General features: G+C 39.0%; 1 protein-coding gene across 3 annotated transcripts in view; it reads right to left on the reverse strand.

The window, feature by feature from the left end:
• Window positions 1-707: 707 nt before the first annotated feature.
• Window positions 708-22476, reverse strand: part of RAP2A (RAP2A, member of RAS oncogene family) — a 30217-nt gene continuing 8448 nt past the window's right edge. For 2 of the 3 annotated variants that reach the window (XM_075727878.1, XM_075727872.1), the window contains one exon: window positions 1727-1964. In XM_075727878.1, coding sequence (XP_075583993.1) covers window positions 1727-1964 — 238 coding nt within the window. Of the gene's footprint in view, window positions 862-1726; window positions 1965-22476 lie in introns of those variants that run through there. The other variant, XM_075727863.1, reaches the window with a different exon arrangement.

A 22476-nucleotide genomic window follows, 5' to 3' on the forward strand; every position in this document is an offset into this window, starting at 1 on the left:
ATTTATGTATGAAAATCTGCAAAGCATTTTGTACTCAAGTTTCCTTTGTAGCAGATGAGAGCGTTTTTAGGAAGTTCTGCAGATGGAGGCAAAACTCTCGAACCTAACTCCAATTACAGCATTTCTAAGGGCCATATACACACACACATACACGCTCAACAGACACACACACACACACCCCAGCACCCCTGTTTTCACTCATTTAAACACAAGGAACTACACTGTTACTGCACAAGATTGAAAAACTAATAAACGCATGGTGTTATTTAGACCACAGGCTCCGTGACTCTGTGTTTTTATGGCCAATTTTACCTATTAAAGATCCAGCTCAAGACAATCTCTCCAGCATTTAAAATCTAAACATTGTGATTGAAAACTCTTCTATACTTTGATTGTAAGACTTCGGAATAGGTATTTCTGTGCCATTAGTCATGCAAATGATAAATACTTCACTGCTATGAAACTAGCAAGTCAGAGCTCGAGCATCCTTTCAAAATAAAATATTTGCTTCCACCATTTAACACTCCAATAATTGGGGCAACCTTTGAATAGTGTGTCAAGCAATTAAAGAGCCATTTCCACACTCACCTAAGGAATTACAACCGTAACTATTTCACCTCTGAACCAAATGATTTCACATGGTTATTCAATTTAAAGTTTTCAACATTAAAGCTATCAAATAGCAAACTTGATTTTCAAAGGTTAGTTAGGGATCACACCAGAGAACGTAGCCCTTAAAGGCAAGAAAAACTGTTGTCTCTAACAAACTTAAAAATGCAGGATGTTCATACTGTCCCATGAGGTTTCTGTAGAAGGGAACATATGGATGCAACATGGCTTAATTTTCCTTACAAGATGGTACTAGTTAATCTATTAAAGTGTTCCTTGTTAGTAAGGCTCAGCAATTTTTTTCATCACAGTTGCTTCCTCCTGGTTCAGTAAAGTGATAAACAAAGATGCTTCCTGCTTTGTAAACAGAGGGTTTGTTTGGCTTTTTGCAGACCAAAACCTGAAGCAATCCTCCATTTTTGAGCAGCAAAACGAAAGATTTAAAACATTCCAATGCCAGACTGTTTCTTCACCCGTCATTTGTTTTCAGATCTTGCCCCTCATTTCACACACCGGTGCAATGTTTTCTATTTCAAGATGTGGGAGAAAGTGTAGAAATAATAGCATCAACTTTGAAAAAAATCCAAACTATATAGGTCTCTGGTAGCCTCTTCCTCTAACACTGTCAGAAGTTCTGGTGAAATCAACATATTCGACTGAACAAACTTGGCCACAAGTGATAGCGCACGTCCTGAAGCACAGTAATTAGACAGTGAAAGACTTGGCTCTCCTTTCGCACTTACACTAGTTGTGAATGGTCTTCAGAGATATTCTCTCCACTGCTTTTGTTTCCCATTTCCAAAAGTTTTCCAATGTCTTCAGAAATAGTTGCTGTCTGACATGACAACACACGTACGCTCGACTGGAACGACCCTGTAGATCAACTGGCTATGCCACAAAATTGCAGGTGCTCAAAGGGAAAAACGGGTGAGATGTGGTCATTTAACCCAATTATATTCAGAGTCAGTGATTGACTTTCAATGCTCAGCTCTGAGTTAATGTTGCTACTTCACTACAGATGTATTTCAAGTGACCCACAAACCAGGAAGTGAAGTAGACAGTTTTACCACCTTACAAAATTTCTGCAAATTAAGTCCAGGTTAGGTCATTCTTAATGCTATTGTATATTACACGCAGAACAGCATGGATCATCTTTGTCTGGCTGTGCTGCATAGTTCATTTGTCTAACAATTTCCGCAAAGAGCTCATCCACCATTGTTTTACTTTTAGCAGAGGTCTCCATAAAGGGGCAGCCCCATTCTTCAGCTAAGGCTCTGCCTTCACTTGATGATACTTCTCTCTCACTTTCCAGGTCCACTTTATTACCAACCAGAATTACCGGCACCTTCTCATACCTACAGTTAAAAAAACAAAAACAAAACAAACAAAACCAACAGCAATGATTATATTTAAAAAATGGCAACATGCTAAATGTAAACATCTATTCGCAAACAGTACAGACCGAACAGAAAAGAGACATTTGGATGATCTTAAAAGTTTATGTTGAAAAATTGCTTCCCACATTTCACATTCTAGCGATTTGTTGCACATCTCTCTCACCCCAGAGGTTTCTCAGAGTTCTAGGGAATGCTTCCGCCTCTGAATTTTCTTTCCCACCAGGAAATCTGCCAGGAACACGTCCACACTACAAAAACTAGGAATATAATAATATTTTCTATGTTGGTAGTCTCAGTTAGGGTGTAAGAACAGGATGGATGTCTAACCATCCCTTCAACCTTGTCTTACTTCTCCCTGAACAGGTATCATGTTGTATTTCCTGCTTGTGATAAGGATGCATCATTCTCCCTTTCAAAGGTACATTTTTCTTTGGTTAATATATACAGAACTCTCAGATTAGCAAGAAAAGGAAGAAAACCAAAGGGCCAGCAAATTCGTTTGAAATTTCAAGAAATGTAGCCCACTTCAAGTGCTGTATACACACAAAAGTACTGTTACATAAAAACATGTATTAGCTAATACAGAATATAAAACTCTTCCTTGCAGCATTCACATCATTATGCCAGTTAAACAAGCTGAAAAGAAAAAAAAAGTTCCAGGCAATACTATTACAGTTCTGCTTCATAATCAACTTGGACAGCTCAATATATCATATAAGCTATGAAGGAATTTATTACTTTGTACCTCCTTGTGAGGGGATCCTTGCCAAATTTTTTTTAAAATTAAAATGCCTGCCTTACATTTCCCCCCCACCCCATCCTCACACGCATAAACCCTTCTTCAGACATGGAACTAAATAAGTGTTCAGTCAGGTTTTAAATTTACATATTTGCCATAGCAGAGAAGAAAACACTGGGCCTATTTCCAAAATACTAGTTTTCTCACGAAAGCAACAAGGACTGAGAGAAAAACTGATTATGGCTTTTAGCAGTAAAACTAAACGAAGATCTAAGAGAGACAAGATGGTTCCCTCTTAATTTAAACCCGATTTTCTACTTCGTATTAGCTTAGTAGCACTGCTTTGAGTCAAATCACTTGAGTAAGACTGAGCTGTGGACAGACACCAGTCGTAGCTGACACCTGCAGCAGTTGAAGATGTCACTGTCCTTAAGCCACCTACTACTCCTTCATCCCTCCTGCCCGACCTCCCTGCCTCCCAGGCAGGGCAGCAGAGCAGAGCTGGTGCATGTGCCTCAGCTGGTTGAGGGAAACATCCAGCAGCTTGGCCTGACCTGCCAGCCATGATGGAACTCAGCTGTCAAGACTGGGACAGGGAACCTGTGTGTTCCTGTCAGCTCTACTGCAGGGACAGCAGGCTCCCACCGAGTCAGAAAGGATAAAAGGGCAGTAACTTCTCAAATCACCTCAGCAACTCTTACACTGCCACAGCAGTATCAAAAATTGGTCCATCCATGCCATATGATGCAGCTGAAATCCTAAACTTTGTTATGCCTCTCTGCTAACTATGGGAATGTCATTTAATCCACAGTCTAGGGCTGTGGTCAATAACTGTAGAGAATTCCCCTCACTTTTCACCATTTATCCTATCCTTGTTTACCATCTGAAGAGATACAATCCACATCTCACTCTGTGGATATACCGTATTTAACACAACGATACCTTTGGAACTCTTGCAAGAGCTAAGCTGCCATTAATTAAGTACCAAAATACACACAAGCATCTTGAAATCTGTCCTCCCGCATTTAAACACATGACAGCATAGTCTGTAATTACATAAGATGGATGGCATTCAACAGATAAGACAGCAATTCAATATTTCTTTTTATCTTTATTGTTCAGATGCATATGTCCTATTGTATTTGCTGTACAGCATTAAAAACCCTTCAATGAAAGTGGAATCAGGTACACCTTTCACTGCATTTCTTGATATCTGAGGGCCCCAAAATTCCCCCCACCAGCTCCTCCAGGTATTCTGTGTCTTTTCAATTTTACCAGTGGGAAAAATTGAGAAATTCAAAGCAGCCACCTGAGAAGCATTCAGTTAAGAAGTAGATGGGTGAGATTAAAACACAAGATCACATCTCTTCTCGTTCTGCAAGTTCATTCCAATTCTTTGAGAAACATATGAGAAAAAAACCCCACACCTGTTGCAGATTTATAGCCACTTCCACTGAAATATTCAAGTGCTTAAAAGGTTTAGGAACCCTAGAAAAGCTGGGCAACTAAGTATCTGAGGATCTGTTTACAGTGAGTACTCAGCACCTGGGAAATGCAGCGCTGGAAATAGTGGTTTCGTACTGCAGAACAAAAAGAAGAACCGATGAGCTGACAGGACAGATACGAAAAGTCTAAATTATTTGCACAGGACCATCTAGGAACTATTAGGTGGAACACACAGAAGCACTTTTCTGTATTGCTTTTGCCTATTGCGTTTACCCTATTCACTACCTACCTTCACTACTTAAAATAAGATAGGAATCCTACAGTCAATAGCCTTATTCACCTTATAATCCAGATTCATCCAATAACCACTTTACAACATTAAACTGTGTAAGGTGTTTCTGCAGAACTCTCATTATGTCATCTTATCAAATACCTCCTCAGAGGGCAAAAATAAAGTTGTTCTTGCAAAATACATCCTTGTATTACCTAAATTTTGAGTAGTCAACTTTACAGAGAAAATACTTTTTATATATGTATATTCTGTATGACGTTATATATAAAATATATATAGATATAAAATATATAAATATATATACTAATGCCTGCCTATAGCATATATATAAACTGTCCATTTTTTAATATATATACACACACACACATATAATCACACAATTTGTCTTTCTACATAGAAAAGTCAGTATCCGTCATCTAGAATAACAGAGATTGGAATGCAGCAAATAATGGGCAAACAGTCCATGGATACTGAGCAGGAGACTGGCTCCAGTATGGGCTTATGAGCTCCAGTTCAGTATCAGTCCTGCTAGACACAAGCTGAGTATGGGAGAGCCAGACCAGATGTCTGTGCTTTGTGTTCTCCAAATATGATGATGACAATGTGTGTGAACTAACAGACCTTTACAGAAACTATGTGGTTCCATGTAGTGCTTCCAGCCCCTCCTTGTATTCATTCAGAGTCCCTAAGGGTCTCCGCACTGTACTTCCCAGCTTTTGGGTTCTGGTAACACACCATGGAAGCCCTAGCTCTCAAATAAATCAAGCTCTACAAGCTCTGAAGTTCAAGCTGGCTCTCCACCCTCTACCTCCCAACACTGGCAGAATTTCCTGCCTCACTTAGTATCCTGGGCAAATTTATTTCTGATGAGTATGGGGGAGATCCCTGGTTCAACGCTCTCCTTACCACGGCTGCTGAACTTGCTGGAGGCGACTTCTGCCTGCCCCTGAAGGCTGCACTTGCTATTCGGAGAGCTTTGGACTGGCCAGATATTGGCATACCCACTGCTGAGGTGGTGTGCAGAAGCACAGGCCCACAACAGGAAAGGGTGATTTCTCAGATGTGGTAGAATGACATGATTCTAATGAAATTTGAAGGAAGAAGAACATCTCTTCCTCACAGGCTTTTCACCCTGTTGAATTTCAGTGACCCAAGAAGAAAATAGCTTCTTTACAAAGGAAAAAAAATAGCTGCCTTGCAACACCCAAGCAGCAATGCAGAACCCTTCCATACAACCACAAAAATCAAACCCAGGAATTCATAAATCCTTCCAAAAGCTTCAGGTAGGATCTAACCTACTCACAAATACTTCTGGCAGAGAAAAAGGGGTTAAAACCCCACCACCCACACCAGAGCCCTGAAAAGCCAAATTGCTTCTGCCATCACAGGATGTGTGAGAGGGTAGCTCAGCCCACCACGGGAGCAGGGCAGAGGTCTTTGCCTTTCGGTGCAGCTCATCTCCCCCTGCCTGTCCCCTTAGTGCTAGAGAAGTGGCACAGTTCTGCTCCTCGTTCCTGCAGCAGGAAAATCCAATTTTCTCAGGACTACTGAAAAGCTTTGAGCAGCACTGATCATTCCTAATGAAAAGGATGAGGGCCACCTTAAAATGAGAACTGCTGCCAGTTTCCTCTGTATCAGCGCAGCACAGTATGGATTCTAGGGCAAACATCATAGCAGAGCCTGTAAGAAATATACTCAAATGCAGCACGGGAAGGCTTGACTTTTCAAGACCTCTTCAGGAACAAATTTTTGCAGGACCAATCACACGTGTTTGCAGAACACGTTTAAAGAACAAGGTACTTCACCCTGTTTAAATGACCTCACTATCTTAGGCTCCAATACAACAGATACAGGGCAGTGGCAACTCCTGAAGAGATAACAGGACTGCAGTCATTTATAGCCCCATGAAAGACACTGGTGCAGAGTCAAATATCATCATATCTAGGATATCACTACTGGCAAGATACAGTCGTTGCTCCATAAAAGAAAACCAGCATGTATTTCCCAGTCCCAGCTAACTATTCAATTCTAAAAGACACCCTGTTATCCATCGTTAATGAGCTTCTGGGACCAACATGCTGCAGTAAATCTTTCAGTTTTCCTGAGGACGGACGCCATAGCCACACGGAATCAATAAATACATGGACTTTAAGTGTTTTATGTGGTCCAGCTATGCACCACTGACCACATAGCCTTATGTGCCACACAGCGATAAACAGTTTCTACATTTCATGTTACTCACGCAGCACATACATCATCCACATTTCTGTTTAGATTAGTACGTGTGCTTTGAATAACAGCTTAAAACATTTAGAAAGCCTCAAGATGAATGGTATGTAAGTGATCTTCAGAGATTTTTACCTCCCATTTTTTCTACCTCCGATCTTATTCAGGGAGAGAAAAACATGGGCAGTATCTGACATTACATCTGAATCTCTTTTACAAGGTACTTTTCAGATTTCTCGTTAGAGCTGTCATTGGATAAAGATAAAAAACAAAGATGATGTGTAGTGAAAATATAATAAAAAAGAATTTAAAAAAATTTAAAAAATTATTACCAAGGCTAATAAACTGTGCCCCTAAACTGGGTGTGAGGGCAGAGAAGCAAGCTGGACCAGTACAGGCAAAAATATTAAAAAGTTTAAATGGGTTCCTGCTCTCTAATTTCATGTTCTGGAAATGTTGCATCTTTTCTAGGATTTTTGCCTGAGCTTCATATCAGAGCCAAATATGTTCCACCAAAATGCAGAAACTTTCTGTATAATAAAAACAAATTACAAGGAAAAAATGTGTATTCTTAAAGACTTTTTTTATAACTAGTTTCAGTCCTGTTGAAGTTTATAGAAAGATGTATGATTTCTAGCTTTACATGTTAAACACTGTAACCACTGAAATGCAAAGGTATCTATCCATAATAACTATTCTTAATCACCAAAAGGAGTCTTCAGTACTAAACCACCTTTATTACTTTCTTCTCCATGCAGGGTGCCTTCCCCTCTTTTTTTTTTTTTAAATTTATTTCTGGCATTTTTGATAGTATTTAAAAAATGGAAGTAACTTAAGGGATAAAGATATTAGGGACAATGATGATGCAAATAAGATCAGATGGTCAGTAAAAATAATAATTCTTCATTTTAGACTTACAAAAAGATTTGTGGTAAGAATCCTGCCAAAATACACAGTAAAAGAATTCTGGACAATATGAAATAAAGTATAAAAAAAATAACAGTTGGATCTATTAGATTGTTGACAAATTCATACATAAATATTACTAAACATTATTTTATAACGTAACTTGCAAACTTTGATTGCCTGTAGTAGAATCTGTCGTAACTTGAAGTTTCCTCATCTAGAGAGAGAAAAAATTCCAAATGTAACTATCAAGACCTTTTCTTATCCCTTTCACACAATTCCTTGGATATTTAACACAGAACCCGTAATAGTTAAAACTCACGTCAACTTCAGAGGATAAGAAAAGACACACAATGTTCCCTAGTCTGATTCTGAGCCTCTCCAACACCAGGAAGAGGAAGCAAGACCACAGAATTGTCTAGGGGAAAACAATCTTAACCTTTTGTTGAAAGCTTCCAACTCTTGAACCAAAGCAGCAGAAAAAATACATACATACTTCTAAAGCAATTACTACCTTGTCTTAAGAAATTCAGGCAGAGAGGATATTTCACTTTTTCCAAACCCTGATTCCTTGTATTTTGGTAGCTTTACAAATTTTAAAATGAGTTCAGTCAGGGGCTCAGTCTGCAGAGCTGTGTCTTCTTCCACAGAGTCCTGCAAATATACACCAATGAAGATGTGCCTATACCTGTATACATGTATAGAATGTGTCAGGAGATAGGTATGTAAATCTAAAAATAAGTAGGTTTCTGCAAAGTTTGAGCACTTTGCTTGCTAATGGAAATTATTACAGCTTCTCAGGTAAATCCATACAGAACAGCTGTAAACCCCCCACCATTCTGAATCAAACAAGTCATTCCAGTTTACCAATTAATTGCATTTAATAATCAGTTTTGTAAGCTATATTGTGTAAGGATTTAATTACTTAAGCAACAACTCCTAACTGAAAAAAAAAGTCTTAAAATCATTTTTATAAATTATTAGATGTTAAAGAGCTTATTGGAAGTCCCACTGCAATTAGGTGGCCGAGTCATGAATTATTTTACTGTAAAGAACAGTGTATGGCCTAATTGCAAGACTGGGAATGTCACATTTTATTCTAGGCTTTGACATGAACTCCTTGTATAGCCTTTGGGAAACAAACTCTTCAGATGGATAGACTGAGGTATATAAAGTCAGGATAATTGTACTTACTCATAGGACAGCAAATTAAATAATAATTGTAAAGCAACTCAAAGAATAATATTAGAATAATAAATAACCACCACACCATAGCGCTTTTGAGGAGGCTTCAGAAACTCTCTTTGTTCTTGTACACAAAACTTTCTGGAAATAAATCACCTGAACTTACATAAAATACTTTAAGAACCACAGAACTGAATTGGCTTTATAGTCAGTTTACACTTTCCAGTTTGGTTTCAAGGTCTAGGGAAAGTCTCAACCAATGCCAGTTTTGCTAAAATGGTTTGGCAGGCTCACCCTTGGTACTGTGCTTGTAAGTAATTAGAGGTAATAGTTCTCTTCCAAGCAAAAGCCCAACAACAACAAAACCCAGTGTAACAAAGCAGTATATATATTTGCTTCCCAACTGTTACTATAACCACTTTTCAGCCAAAGCGCTTGAACACATTATTTCTAGGCAGCTTACAGCTGAGACCTTCCAAGGGACAAGAACAGTGGATGGTACTATCCGATACACATACTCAAAGACTATCTAGTGAACCTACATTCCTTTGCTGCAACAGAGGCAACAGGATGATGCATATAATTTCTGCATGAAGGACACTAAAGAACTTTCCAGGTTATTTCCAATCACTTCAGAGAGAAATTCTTATCTATAGAGGATTTTCCGCACCTAAGATCTCATGGGGCAACTAGAATAATTATAAACTCCTTCCACATGTTCAATCTGCTTCTGCAAGTTACTGCAGATAAAACCTATCTTCAGCTCTGTCACCTGCTTAAATGGTAAAACAGCAAGTATACCTGAAAATTTAATGGCCTGCCAACATACCCTATAGGAGAACAGTTCACTACTCACTAAAGCAAAGTCCTAGATCATCAAGATCTCAGGGAGACCTTTCCTCAGCAAGTTTGCAGAACTCCATGCATCTTTAATGTCCAATGACATTATCAGTTCCCCTCACAGTAAGGTGCTGGCATAGGAACCGACAGGCAAACAGCACTTTGAGCGCTGGGGATGACAACGAGGAGCCTATGACAGGAGTAACAGCAGTTCTCATCCACTGCCATTTCAGATGCTCAAAAGCCTTTGCAAACAAGAGGTTAGCTTTCACCTTAAACAGGACACCCCTCCCTAGTAGCTATCATTAGAATTCATATCTAACACTATTATCAAGACTGAAAAGACTCTGAAACGATATATAACATCTACTTGCTTAGCAGCAGGTTTGCTGTGAGCATATCCAAACAATATTTTAATCCTTGAGTTCCCTCTCTATGCCAATCAAAATTCTCATCTTATACAATCCAGCACCAACATCATCTTGTTGAAATCTTGAAGCGCTGGCCACATTATCAACTTAGAAACATTGGAATTTGTATCCTTTGTATAGTTTAAGAAGCAATAACCACAAGTTTCAATTCTATATAAAATGCAAGGCAAGTGTTTTACCTGACTTTTTTCCATCATGACCAATTCTCTTGTTTCTAAAAGCAACAGGAAAATCAGAACATCCTACAAATCTGAGATTCTCACAGGTGGATCGATTTCACTTAGTTCCTGTCTCTATACTCAGTTTGCATTGAAAGAATTCTAGCTGTCAAGAAAACTATGAACAGTTTACGAGGCACAATATGGCTGCTTAATACAAAGTTCTTGCTCAAAATTTCCAGACGCTAAAGCTGAGCATCTAATTTTTCAAAAATTGCTGCTACTAGCTGTAGGAATGGCTCAACATCTTGAAAATTAGGCCTCATATTTAAGTATTTAAACTTCGGGTCCATAACTGAAAATTATTCTTAATGACCGTATTAGTTTTCTGACCTTAAATATTTTTTAAGCCATATGCCATGATAGTATAATAACATTTATTCCAATATAATGAGCATGACTGGATATGTCAAGGTTTTCAGTACCTACCAAATGTGCAACTTATGTAAGATACTAAAATCAAAGTGACTACCATCCATCTTTTATTTGTAAAGTCTTTAAAAAAGACTATTATTTAAAATGACCGTTTTTTTCAGATATAACCACTTATAATTAAACTTCATCCTCTGATACCTTGCAGAAAACACATTAAACATCAAGTGAGAGGAGTGTGGACACGCGATTTAAGAGATGTGGGTTCAGTTGCATACGCTGCTATGGACTTCCTGCGTGATTTCTAGCAAGTCCCTTGGGCTCTGTATCTCTGTTCTCCATCTGAAGAAAACAACAGTCATCAGATTTAACCTCTGAATGCCTGTGGTGCATAAACACTTCTGAGGTCTTCCATCCTTTGCGATGGAGGCAACCTGAGTATCTTTAAGGATGCATTAGCTGTTCTGCTCACTCTTCAAGAGAAAAACATCCCACATTCCAGCTATTCTCAGCAGTAGGCTATGTAACACCACAAATCTTCAGGTTTTCTTTACAAGTATTGAGAACAGATACGTTAGGGCAGATTCTGCGCCACCATCAAGCTTGCCAGCAGAAAGAATAAAGCTATTGGATTAGGTGTGCCTCAGACCAGGAGCAAGAACACAAGCATAGGGGACAAAGCCAAGGTTGTCACCTCACTTCAACTCCACCAGCTTGAGCAGAAACTCCAAGGGCTCACAATATCTTAAAATATGCTGACATTGAGGGATTTCTCCTCCTCCTTTCTTCTCCATACAAAACTTCTACAAGGTCAAAAAGCCTGCCTATTCTGATGGCATGGGATTGAATAGGTCCCTTTGCAAAGGCAATGAAAAATGCAGATACCTATTAAAAGCAATACAAGCCTCTTGCACGTTATACAGGAAATCTACAGATTCTAATTGTTTCATATTTTTAATTTATTACATTGCTGTGTTCAAAGAACTTAAGTGACCCTAACATGCATTACCATTTATCTATCAATACATGCTTTGTCACAAGAAATTTCTCTCAGAAGCATATCTCTTGACATGCAAACCTTTAGACAAATTATTGTAATATTTTAAAATATACTGTAAACCTACTGCACAAGGAAGCATTGACAAAGGTCGGGGAGGAAAAGGAAAGTGACTAAACAGATTTGTACCAATTCACATGTAAAGTTTATGCCTGTAGCTGGGTTAAAGAAAAATTTTTGAGACAAGTATATTGTTAATATTCCATTTGGAAAAGCTGAAGCAGCATCCAGCCCTTCTACAAAGCACAGAGTCTGCCGAGTAATTTATGAGGACAACAGTGGGTCTAGTTTCTTATAGATTCAGTCAATGCTGATATCTAAAGCTCTAATTTTTCCTTCATCCTACAACTCTTCCCCTTGCTATTCTCCAGTCCACAATTAAGGCTGAGCACATGCCACAGTTTTTTTCCACAACTAGAGCAGTGACAGGGTCTCTTTCCTACCAACAATTCAGATAGAACTTAATCATCATTTAGATTTCTAATTCATTCCAGGCTTTGAACCACAGAACCACTGGGGTGGGAAGGGACCTCAGGAGGTCTCTAGTCCAACCCCCTGCTCAGAGCAGGGTCAGCCAGGAGATCTCAACCAGTTTGCTCAGAGCCGTGTACAGTTCAGCCTTGAAAACTTCCGAGGACAGACCTTCCACAATCTCTTTGGGAACGTGCCCCAGCATTTAATTTAGTTTAACTTTGCCACAGAATTCAAAACTTAATGGCAGGTAATGGAAGAAGACGAGACAAGCAGACAACTGAGTTGCATAAGGCTTGTTTCCATAGAAAATGGACTGAGAAATAAATGCCAAAGCTAAACAAATAGCTATAAATATTTGTATATGTAGAGGAACTGATCATCATACTTAGAGGACTCAAGATAGACATATATCCTAGCATTATGAAAGCAAAGTGAATTAACCAGATTTTACAGAATTAACTAAAGCTCAAGCATAAGTTAATGACAACTTCAATCTCTTTATCCTTGTTTATTTAAACTATAGAAAGCAAAACTTTTTAGTAGATACACAAAGTAAAAACTTTGGCGAACAAAACCAGTCAAATGCATATGCATTTTAAAAGGGCCAGAAGACTATAGTCCTGTAATGTACTATTTCACTTTTCAAAGTGAACACACTCTTATGTTCCCTTAACCAATCTATAATCACCGATAAAAATACCACTACAAAACTTATTTAAACTATTCTAATAGGATTTTCTCTAGCTCATTAAAATTACACTTTTACAGTCTTCAAGAATAGGTCTAACAATTAATTCAAAACCTTCTTAGCAGCATCACCTGCTTCCAACGGATTAGAGTTCAGGAATGATCGTGTTGTGCCGTCCAGTCAGAACCACACAAAAAGCAACAGCTTCTCCTCCATGTCAAGGTAAGAGCCTTCTTACTCCAAGAAGTCAGAGCTACTGACTTTCAGCACTACCCAGATTTAGCCTCTGAAAACATATGCAAGCCTGGATCACAAAATTCACCTCTGACAATTTGATTGCCGCAATCTGGTCTGTAGAATCAAGCATTACGTATGGATACGAACTGCACTTCAATAGTGGCTTTTATTCATTTACGTCTTAAAGAATTTGACCTTTTGCAATGAGCCTAGCTTCAGGTCACTTAAAACTTAAGAAAAAGTAAAATAAAAATAATGGATTAAGAGGCAAACAACCTGGCGTAAGTTTCTGCTCTCTCATCAGTCCCCGTGTAGAAGCTAAGGCAGATAGATACCAGAGCTTATATGATATTGCATAGCCCGAAGAGAATTTGTGTGTCTAGTACGAAGCAGAGACTTCTTTGTTGCCCTAGTAACCAAAGAAGAATATAGCTTAATGTCCTTCAAGCTAATAAAAATATCCTACAACACTTACAAGAAAACTTTGCAAAAAATGCTCTGTTGAGACAGATATTCTTCACAATATTACAACTAGGTTACAACTCTGGGTATTTTGGGGTATTTTTCAGAAGACAGACTTTTACAGAAACTCTAAGCCAGTTCACTATACCACACTGGTATAGTGAACCAATTTAGGAGAAAATAGTGCAAGTTCTATCATTTCCTCTTTTATTTCAGCAGTAGTATTATGACTTCACATCCTTTTGACTATAGTCAAGCCCTCTTTCACCAAAATAAAATTTGTCACCAACAAAGAAAAAACAGACATGAATCCAAAAGCCTTGACTAGTTTCATTAGCAGATGCTCTTGAAAGCCTCTTCATTCCTGCTGAGTTTCTACCAGAATATTTGACTTCTAACTTGGGAAAGAAAAACATTCTGCCATGACTTCAGAAAGTTGACGGCCCTCATCTTACAGAGTAATTTATCTAATGACCATAAGCCTGGTTTAAATAATTGGAATCTTTGAATGAACAGACACCAAGAAGTTTTTCATCTACACAGTTTTGCAGAAGTGACCTCCATCTTTAATAACTCAACTTTGTAACTCTAGAAATTTGATTCAGAAAGAGCACATCAGCTAGTTAAGTGAAACCATTTCCATATCTAAACATGAATATACAAAAATAAGAGCTTCCAAAGTCATGTGGGGTTGGTTTGTTTGTTTTGTTATTTGTTTGGGGTTTTTTTTTAAATAAGTTTTGGTTCATCTTCAAGTATAAAATACTGCTTCCCGGCATACTACCTCTATGCAGCGAATATAAAGTGTGATTTACTGATAACCTCTCTTCTATGTTGAACATAAACTTCAGAAATAATTTTTTTAGGAACATTTTTCATTCTTCCTACAATAAGACAGGTACCAATTACAGAAAAAACCCCAACAGACTACTTCATTCTAAATCGGCGTCCTGCATATATTGGAAGACTTGAAGCTAAAGTTCACCCATTCTAGTATCCAGAACTTTCCTAGTAAGAACTTGTTTATAAAAATGACATAAGATATAAAGGTATCTAGTACATTAAACAGTAAAATCTAAACATCTTTTTCTTCCTTACATGTGTGTGCATGCATATCTCAAATCTAATATTTGAGTAACTACTAAAGTGAAGCCAGCTAGAATGAGGAGCTCAGATACAGCCATCATCTCAGATGTCAAGCTATTTATATTTTAACTACTGTATAAACGTTCATTTCTGTGGGTCTACTCTAGGTTAAAAAAGGCTCCCTTTTCCCAGGAGAGTTTTACTAACCTGTCTGACAGCCATTTTATTGTCTATGATAACACTGTGGCACTCAATGACCTTGAAGATCATTTTATCTTGCACACATTAACCCTATCAGCTATTAGGCCATGCCTGCACCAGCAAGGTGAGCCTCTGGGACTCCATCACCATGCAGCTGCCCGTGCTGCTGCATCTCTGGAGCTTTAGGCGCCTGGCTGCTTTGGCCAGTGCCAAAGCTGTGTCAGCAGCGGAGCACGTGCACCAGGGTCAGAGCCCAAGGCTCCCGGCTGTCAGAATCCCTAGGGCACTAGAGCACCTCCATGCTGGCATTTTGCCGGTGGCTGTACGCCGGCTGATGGCCTGCGTCACCCAAAGAGACAGTTACTCAGCTGACGGAAAGGTTGGGCTTTGCTAGCTGATTGAAAAAGCAACGCATGCATGCATGCATGCGTGAGAGAGGGAGGGAGAAAAAGAATGAAAACCTTCACAACAAGAGGCTATGTCTGTTACTGACTTTTTTTTTTTTCAGAGGGAGAGAAAACAAACAAGCCAGGCCAACATAAATAATTTCTTTAAAACATTGCAGATTCCTACATGGACACCAATTTTAATATTGCTTAAATTACATAGGAAATGAACAACATGGCTTTACATTGGTTTAACCAAACTTGTTCAGAAAGTAACTTAGTGACAAAATTTTTTATATGTGGACAAAGCCTATTTTTAAAATACTTTAAATAGAAGATGAATGCAGAACCTGATGAAATCTACATTTTCGTTTTTGTCCTAACTCCTGACCCCACTGAGAGGAAGACCGAGCAATCCCTCTGCACATATTTGTGTACACATGTACATTTCAGCTGTCACTCCTTCTGAGTAAACTTATCTTTAAAGTGGCAGCATTTAGGTAGGTAAGTTTCTGAAAGACACTGAACTATAATGTACTTTGGTTTATTCTGAGAAACAAAATATCACCCCAATATTTAAATGTCTGTTTGTCACATTCTAGGTACAGAAAGGATGATAATTTGTATACTTAACCCTCAAAAGCGATAGTAATAATGGTAAGAAAATATTTGAGAAGGTTGGATTTCTTTTAAGAAAGAGCTTATATTTCAAGGTACCACACACCCTAGTGTCCATTACACCTCCTTCATTGAATCACTAATGGGTAACTAGAATTTCCTGAAAATAGTCCACTAATTATTTTTTCCACATTAAGTTGTCCTATGCAGAAAGGCCATTTCAATTAATATGAAGGTGTGTGCGGGGGCGTGAAGCCCAGACTGTTCCCAGTCCTTTTAATCTAACCAAATTTCTTGCAGACAGACAGAAAGTCTTTCAAAGGAAGGTGTTTTGATCATCTCTGGGAGAAGAATGTAGACTTCAATTACCCGTCCAATTATCCCAGCCAGGAAGGCAATACAATTGCTTAATTTTAGAGTAATAAGGGACTTTAAAGGTGTGCCTTCTCAGCTTTCACCCAGGATTGAGCTTTCCATTGTCCCTCTCTAGCAGATGAAGCTACGCACGATGGCAGTCACTATTTCTGAATAAAAACCATCTGGAGAAGAATTCAACATATGCTAAGTTCAGTGATTTCACACCTTTAGGTGATTTGTTTTCTTTCTTGAATATGCTCATCTCAATTTAAAAAAGGATGGGGTTTTTGTATATTTTAGCCACATATAGTTTACTAGGGTTAGAACAAGATAAAGAAAAATAAGCAATATCCTGCAATAAACAGCAAATCGTATCAAATGACCAAGTTCTTGAAAATACCTGGAAAGAATACAGGGGTAAACTTTTTTCCCCCAAAATCCTATTTTCTTTCCTATGTTGAGTCTACAAAGTGGCAATTCATCCCAGATGCAACAACTTTGTAACCACAGGTTTTTTGCTTTGGTGTGTCCATATCAGGCCTAGAGATACACCAGTAAGCCCTGCAATACATGGCATGCACATCACCCTCCTTCCCTTTTCCTTACGTGCCAGAGCAATCTGGGCCTTTCAAGTTCAAGTATCCTGACCCCAGCTTCCCGTGTATTTTATTTGCCTTTTCAGAATACAGTTATATTGTAACTTCAGTAGGTAAAACTGAATTATGTGGATTTGTTTAATCAAAGAGTTACAAAAGTGGTTTGAAGCAGCAGCCAGGAGAAAACACCTTCCCATCATCAGATCAGACTACCATGATGCTTATCTTGAGCTTCTTGTGATATAATTTTTAGAACGTGTCTGCTATATAGTTCAGTAGTATGACTGAGGGTTCATATCATCTGCAAGTGCCAGTCTTCCCTTGAGAAAGGGCCCTGCTTTTAGTTAAACATTCACATTATGTGTCCTGTCTATAAACCATTACAGCTGCCCAGCAGTTGAACTCTGGGTAATTACAAATGTAACTGAGAGTGTAAATCAAAAAGATGGAAAGAACAGCAGCTCCAGTCCATCAGGAGGCTGTCCAAGGACTGCATTTGCTCACTATGGTTCCTGAAAACCACCCTTGCACAGATGCAGAGCAAGTCCAGCAATCCTCCATTACGTGGTCAGTGCAGCATTTGAGGCACAGTGCCTGGTGGCAGCGGGACTATTTCCACAGTAACACCAGACCTTTAAGTAAAAACTGGTACTTGGAGTGGTAATAGGAACAGCATTCCTTGCCAACAGTTGCTGACAGATTCATCTGATGGGTAGCAAGCATCTGACTTTGGTTGCTATGAAATCTGGTTACAGAGAGCACTAGAAATAAAAGGGTTACAAGAGGTTTGACTAAAAAACTGCTAGATGGTAAACAGGCTCATCAGAAATTTGCAGCAGCTACATAAGACAGTGATACTTCGGTAAGCAACAGAAGCTACACAATCCCAGATGGAATGACTATAATGTATATAGTGCCAGACTAGAGGCAAGACTATTAGATATCCATTCACACAGTCCAGGCAAAATTATCATCTGATCCATAATGTTATCTTTGAAGGCAGCAAAGGGTTCTTCAAATCTAATACCATCAAAATACAGCCACTCATTCACCACATCAACAGACAGCCTAGCTTCTCCACAATTTGAATCAAATTTGGGAATATTTGGATTGAGTGAAATTCCAGGACATGCTGCCATGCCTGAATTTTATGGAACATCATTGAGGATCAAGGAGCAGAAGGCTATCTATTCTCATATGGTCAACCTGTAACAACTACTGGAGAAGCAGATGATATGAAGATAGCCTGCTGAGCATTCACAGCTTTTAATGTTAAGTGAGGCTGCAGATCCAAACTAGGGGAGACACAGAAGAGATGCCTATGAAGACTAATTAATGAAGTTTCTTTGCATTTGATATTTAACATTAAAACTCTGTGGACTCTCAGCAGGCTATCTTCATATCATCTGCTTCTCCAGTTTCTTCCTAGGAAAGAGTCTATCATCCCTCAGACAACTATCTGTATGAGGATAGCCACCTAAACAGATTCTACTCCAAAGATAATCTTATAATCAGCTATAACCCGTGCACAGAACTCCTTTTTTAGAGAAGGAACACATCTGAAGTACAAGAACTGTCAAGCCCATGCTGTGGGTGATATGATCATCAAGTCTGTGGTCTACTCAATACTCTGTACTAACAAGATCCATACAAAAGGATTCAGGAATCCACTGCTCAAAACTCAAGGAATGAAACTGACGTCAAAAAGCAGGAGGTAAAGAGAGGAAAACATTCTGATGGTAAATACTTCTGCGCCCGAATGCAAAACCGAGGTAGGTAAATATACTGGGACTCCAGAAGAATTTAGAGAACCACATCCAAGAGGCTGCTCCACAAAATTTCTGCCTACCCACTTAATTTCTTGACAGGCCACATCCATCCAAGTTTTTTGTCAAAACAAGGTAGCTGCCTGAAGGCCTACAGCTGCGCAAGCCCAGCTGAGCCATATATTGGAACCACAACAGGGTCACAATCTCTTGGGATTTACAGATGAGGCATGCAAGCAGTCAAGTCCCTCAAAAGGCCTAATTCACTAAACATTCCTCTGAATCTAGCAACACACCAATAGTAAGATACTCAATAACAAACACAACAGGTATCACTTCCACACAAAGCCACAGGAATAAAAGCAAGTAGTGGCGATGCTGTTTCTCGCATTTAATGCAGCAGTCAGCGATTACAGCACTGATCAAGGAGGTGGAAGACCTGCACTATACACCTTCTTTGGTCATAGGAGTTTCACATCTGCTTTTCCCAGAAGACTGCCTTAACCACTAGGCTACCAGTGAAGTTGAGAAAACACTCTTCAATCTCCCTGTTGAAGATGAGCCACTATGAAGGCAAATACAAACACACAAAGGCAAATTCGTAGATCCTGAGGGAACAACAACAACAGAAAAAGGTCAGGTGTACCAGCTGAAGAAAGATACTAGGGACTAAAACCCAGGGATTTCTCAGGACTGCTTATTCACTTAAGATAAAGAAGTTACTGAAAAAATGCAAAATCAATATTCCATACAGTGAATGGTTACCAGCAGACTCCCCTAGTTGAAGTGACTACAATATTTCAGGAAAGGTCAGCTGTTGCTCCATGGTGACATAGCGGCTTCCATTTTTCTCCCATTCTTTTAGAATTTAAGTGTTTTGATGAGTGAGAGGGCCTGCCCCTCAAGAGGAAAGATTCTATATACATAAGGAGATAGTTCAAGTGGTTTGCTGCAACAGAACTATACACCTCAGAGCAAAATAGATTCCTAAAGAACTGACACAGAAAAGAAACACTAAGCTGTTTTGCAAGACCCATTTCTCATTTATTCTCAATGAAGTGAAAGAAAAGAGAAGGCTGACACTGTGTCGTGCTTTAACCTCAGTTGGCAACTAAGTACCACACAGCCGCTCGCTCACCCACCCCGCCTGCAGTGGGATGGGGGAGAGAACGGGGAAAAAACATAAAACCCATGGGTTGAGATAAAGACAGTTTAATAGGACAGAAAAGGAAGAGAAAATAATAATAATAAAAGAATATACAAGTGATGCACAATGCAATTCCTCAGCACCTGCTGACTGATGCCCAGCCAGTCCCCGAGCAGCAGCCACTGCCCCCTGGCCAACCTGCACGTCCCCCCCGCCCCAGTTTCTATACTGAGCATGACATCATATGGTATGCAATAGCCCTTTGGTCAGTTCGGGTCAGCTGTCCAGGCTGTGCCCCCTCCCAGCTTCTTGTGCACCTGGCAGAGCATGGGAAGCTGAAAAGTCCTTGACTAGAGTCAGCACTGCTTAGCAACAACTAAACCATCAATGTGTTATCAGCATTCTTCTCATACTAAATCCAAAACACAGCACTGTGCCTGCTACTAGGGGGAAAATTAACTCTATCCCAGCTGAAACCAGGACACACTGGGGGGAAAAAAAAAAACCAACCAAAAAACCAAACCCTCAGCAAAAAGCCCACACATCTCCTCCAGTGCATTGCATGTTCAGAAGATCAGTGCCAGGATTCCCTGCTTTGGACAGCATCCTGCACATTTGGTACAAAAACAAAACCAACTTCTCCTATGCCCAAACACCCCACTTTATACTAAGGAGGTTTATCTGTTAAAGAACCCAAGCAAATTAAACAGATTTAAGTGGTACTACATTGACTGCCCCTCTCCTTCCAAACCTAACACCACACCCAAACAGAGGAAAGCAATGGAAGAATTAATTCCAAATTACTGCTTGGATGTTGATTGTGGACCGCAGTGTTAACCCAGCAGAAGGTGACTCATGCTTCTCTCTTCCAGGCATTGTAGGGAGTAACCTGCATGTCAGCTACCAAGAATCTAACTGCTTCTGAGACTAGCACAGCAGATGCCTTAAGCAGCGAGATGGAGAGCCTGGATTTGATCGGAGACCGAGAAGCACTCAGATTAGTTAGATTTTTTTCTTTTTTTTTTTTGCGGGGGGCGGGGTCTGGGTGGGGGCACATAACACTGGGGCACATATGAAAGGCATCTGATAAATTGCTCCAGAAGAAATAGTTAATGGTGATCATCATCTGCCCTCCAAATTATTTTCAAAAAGAAATTGAGTTCCTAAAGTTAAAAAAACCCCACCACTAAACCACAAAAACCCACCATTTGACTCGTTTTCAGCAGAATTAATCACAGCAGAAGAGGGGCAAATTTTGAACCTGCAGATAGATTACTACTAGGAAAACCCTTTACAACATCAAGTCCTTTTGGCTGTAGAAAGTAATCCACAGACTGAAAACATACCTTCTTAAAAACAGTGTACAAATAGCAGTATACAAATAAGGACACACACGCATCCAGGATTCTGCATCATGGCCAAATGTAATTAAATGCAGAGGTGAGTGAAAAGAAAAAAAGCCACCCAGATTCCAGGCGCCCCCCCCCCCCCATTTATAACTTCTCGAGAAAATGGTATAAAACCCAAACATTTCATATTCATCATTTTGTTCTGACAAAAACAATGAGCTTCTAAAATTTAAAAATGAAACTGAAAACATGGCAAGGAAATTTCAAAAGAAAAGCAGTTCTTGAGGAAAGACTTAATTTATGCATTTCTAGATAGGTCTTATAAAGTTCATAGTTTTTCAAAAGAAAAAAGCATTACAATTATTTGCACATTTATGAAACATTTCAGGTAAGAATTTTTACAGCAGCTAAAAAGATGTTATAGAAATGTGGGAAACTGCAACCAGATCTAATCAGATAAAGTAGGTTGATCAGTCCTGGCTTATCCTCTATACTGCAAAATGTATTAGGAGTAAGAGGGCAAACAGTACATTCTCCTACCAAAACTTGCTCATCACAGGAAGTGCACATATAACCCAGAGGCGATCTATGTGGCTATTTCTTGAAAGCATCTTTTTTTTTTTTTGCAATTAATCAGAAATCCAAGACCAAATCTCTTCTTCACAACATTCAGGGCACAAGTTCAGTGTCCTTATCCAATTCATTTCCAGTTCAAATTAAACTGTAGTTGAATTTATACTCACATGGGAACCTCAAACACTATTGATTTTTAGTTAAGGTGGCTACCTGTTAACCACAACAATAATGGGAAGTCACCAAGCCACTCTATAAAGTAAGAGTTATATTTTATCTTACCCCAGACCACTACCCTACTATATTCTAATATTTTAAAATGCTTTAACGTCTGCCTCATTACCCTGAGTTTTTGCAGAAGATAATAACAATATTTTAAAAGACATTAAATCTCTATCTACATGACACAAGCAATGTTTCAAAACAAGCTAATCAACTCTAAAAACACCCCTGTTTTTGTTCTTCACCTGATCTTTCACCTAGTCTAGGCCTAATCAAGACAAGAATTAAAACATTGTCACCATTGCATTTGTAAGGAGTACAGCACCAACTAATTGAGCTAGCCCCATGACACTAATGTTGAGAAAGGATAATGTAGTCATATCACACCTTTAATTCTCTTGTCTAGACTAGGATTTAAGGCAACGCAGCTGCTAAAATGCAACCCATTGACAAAGTGTTGGAGTTGCACTCATCATTATAAACTGTACCTAGAGTATACTGTTTGCCTTAGTGCAGCAAAAACTAAATACTAGTCCTGTATTGGAAACCTTTAGGGAAAAAAAAACCCACAACAAACCAAACAAAAAAACAGACAA

The sequence above is a fragment of the Pelecanus crispus genome, chromosome 1 (genome assembly GCF_030463565.1).
Source record: "Pelecanus crispus isolate bPelCri1 chromosome 1, bPelCri1.pri, whole genome shotgun sequence".
Taxonomy (NCBI): domain Eukaryota; kingdom Metazoa; phylum Chordata; class Aves; order Pelecaniformes; family Pelecanidae; genus Pelecanus; species Pelecanus crispus.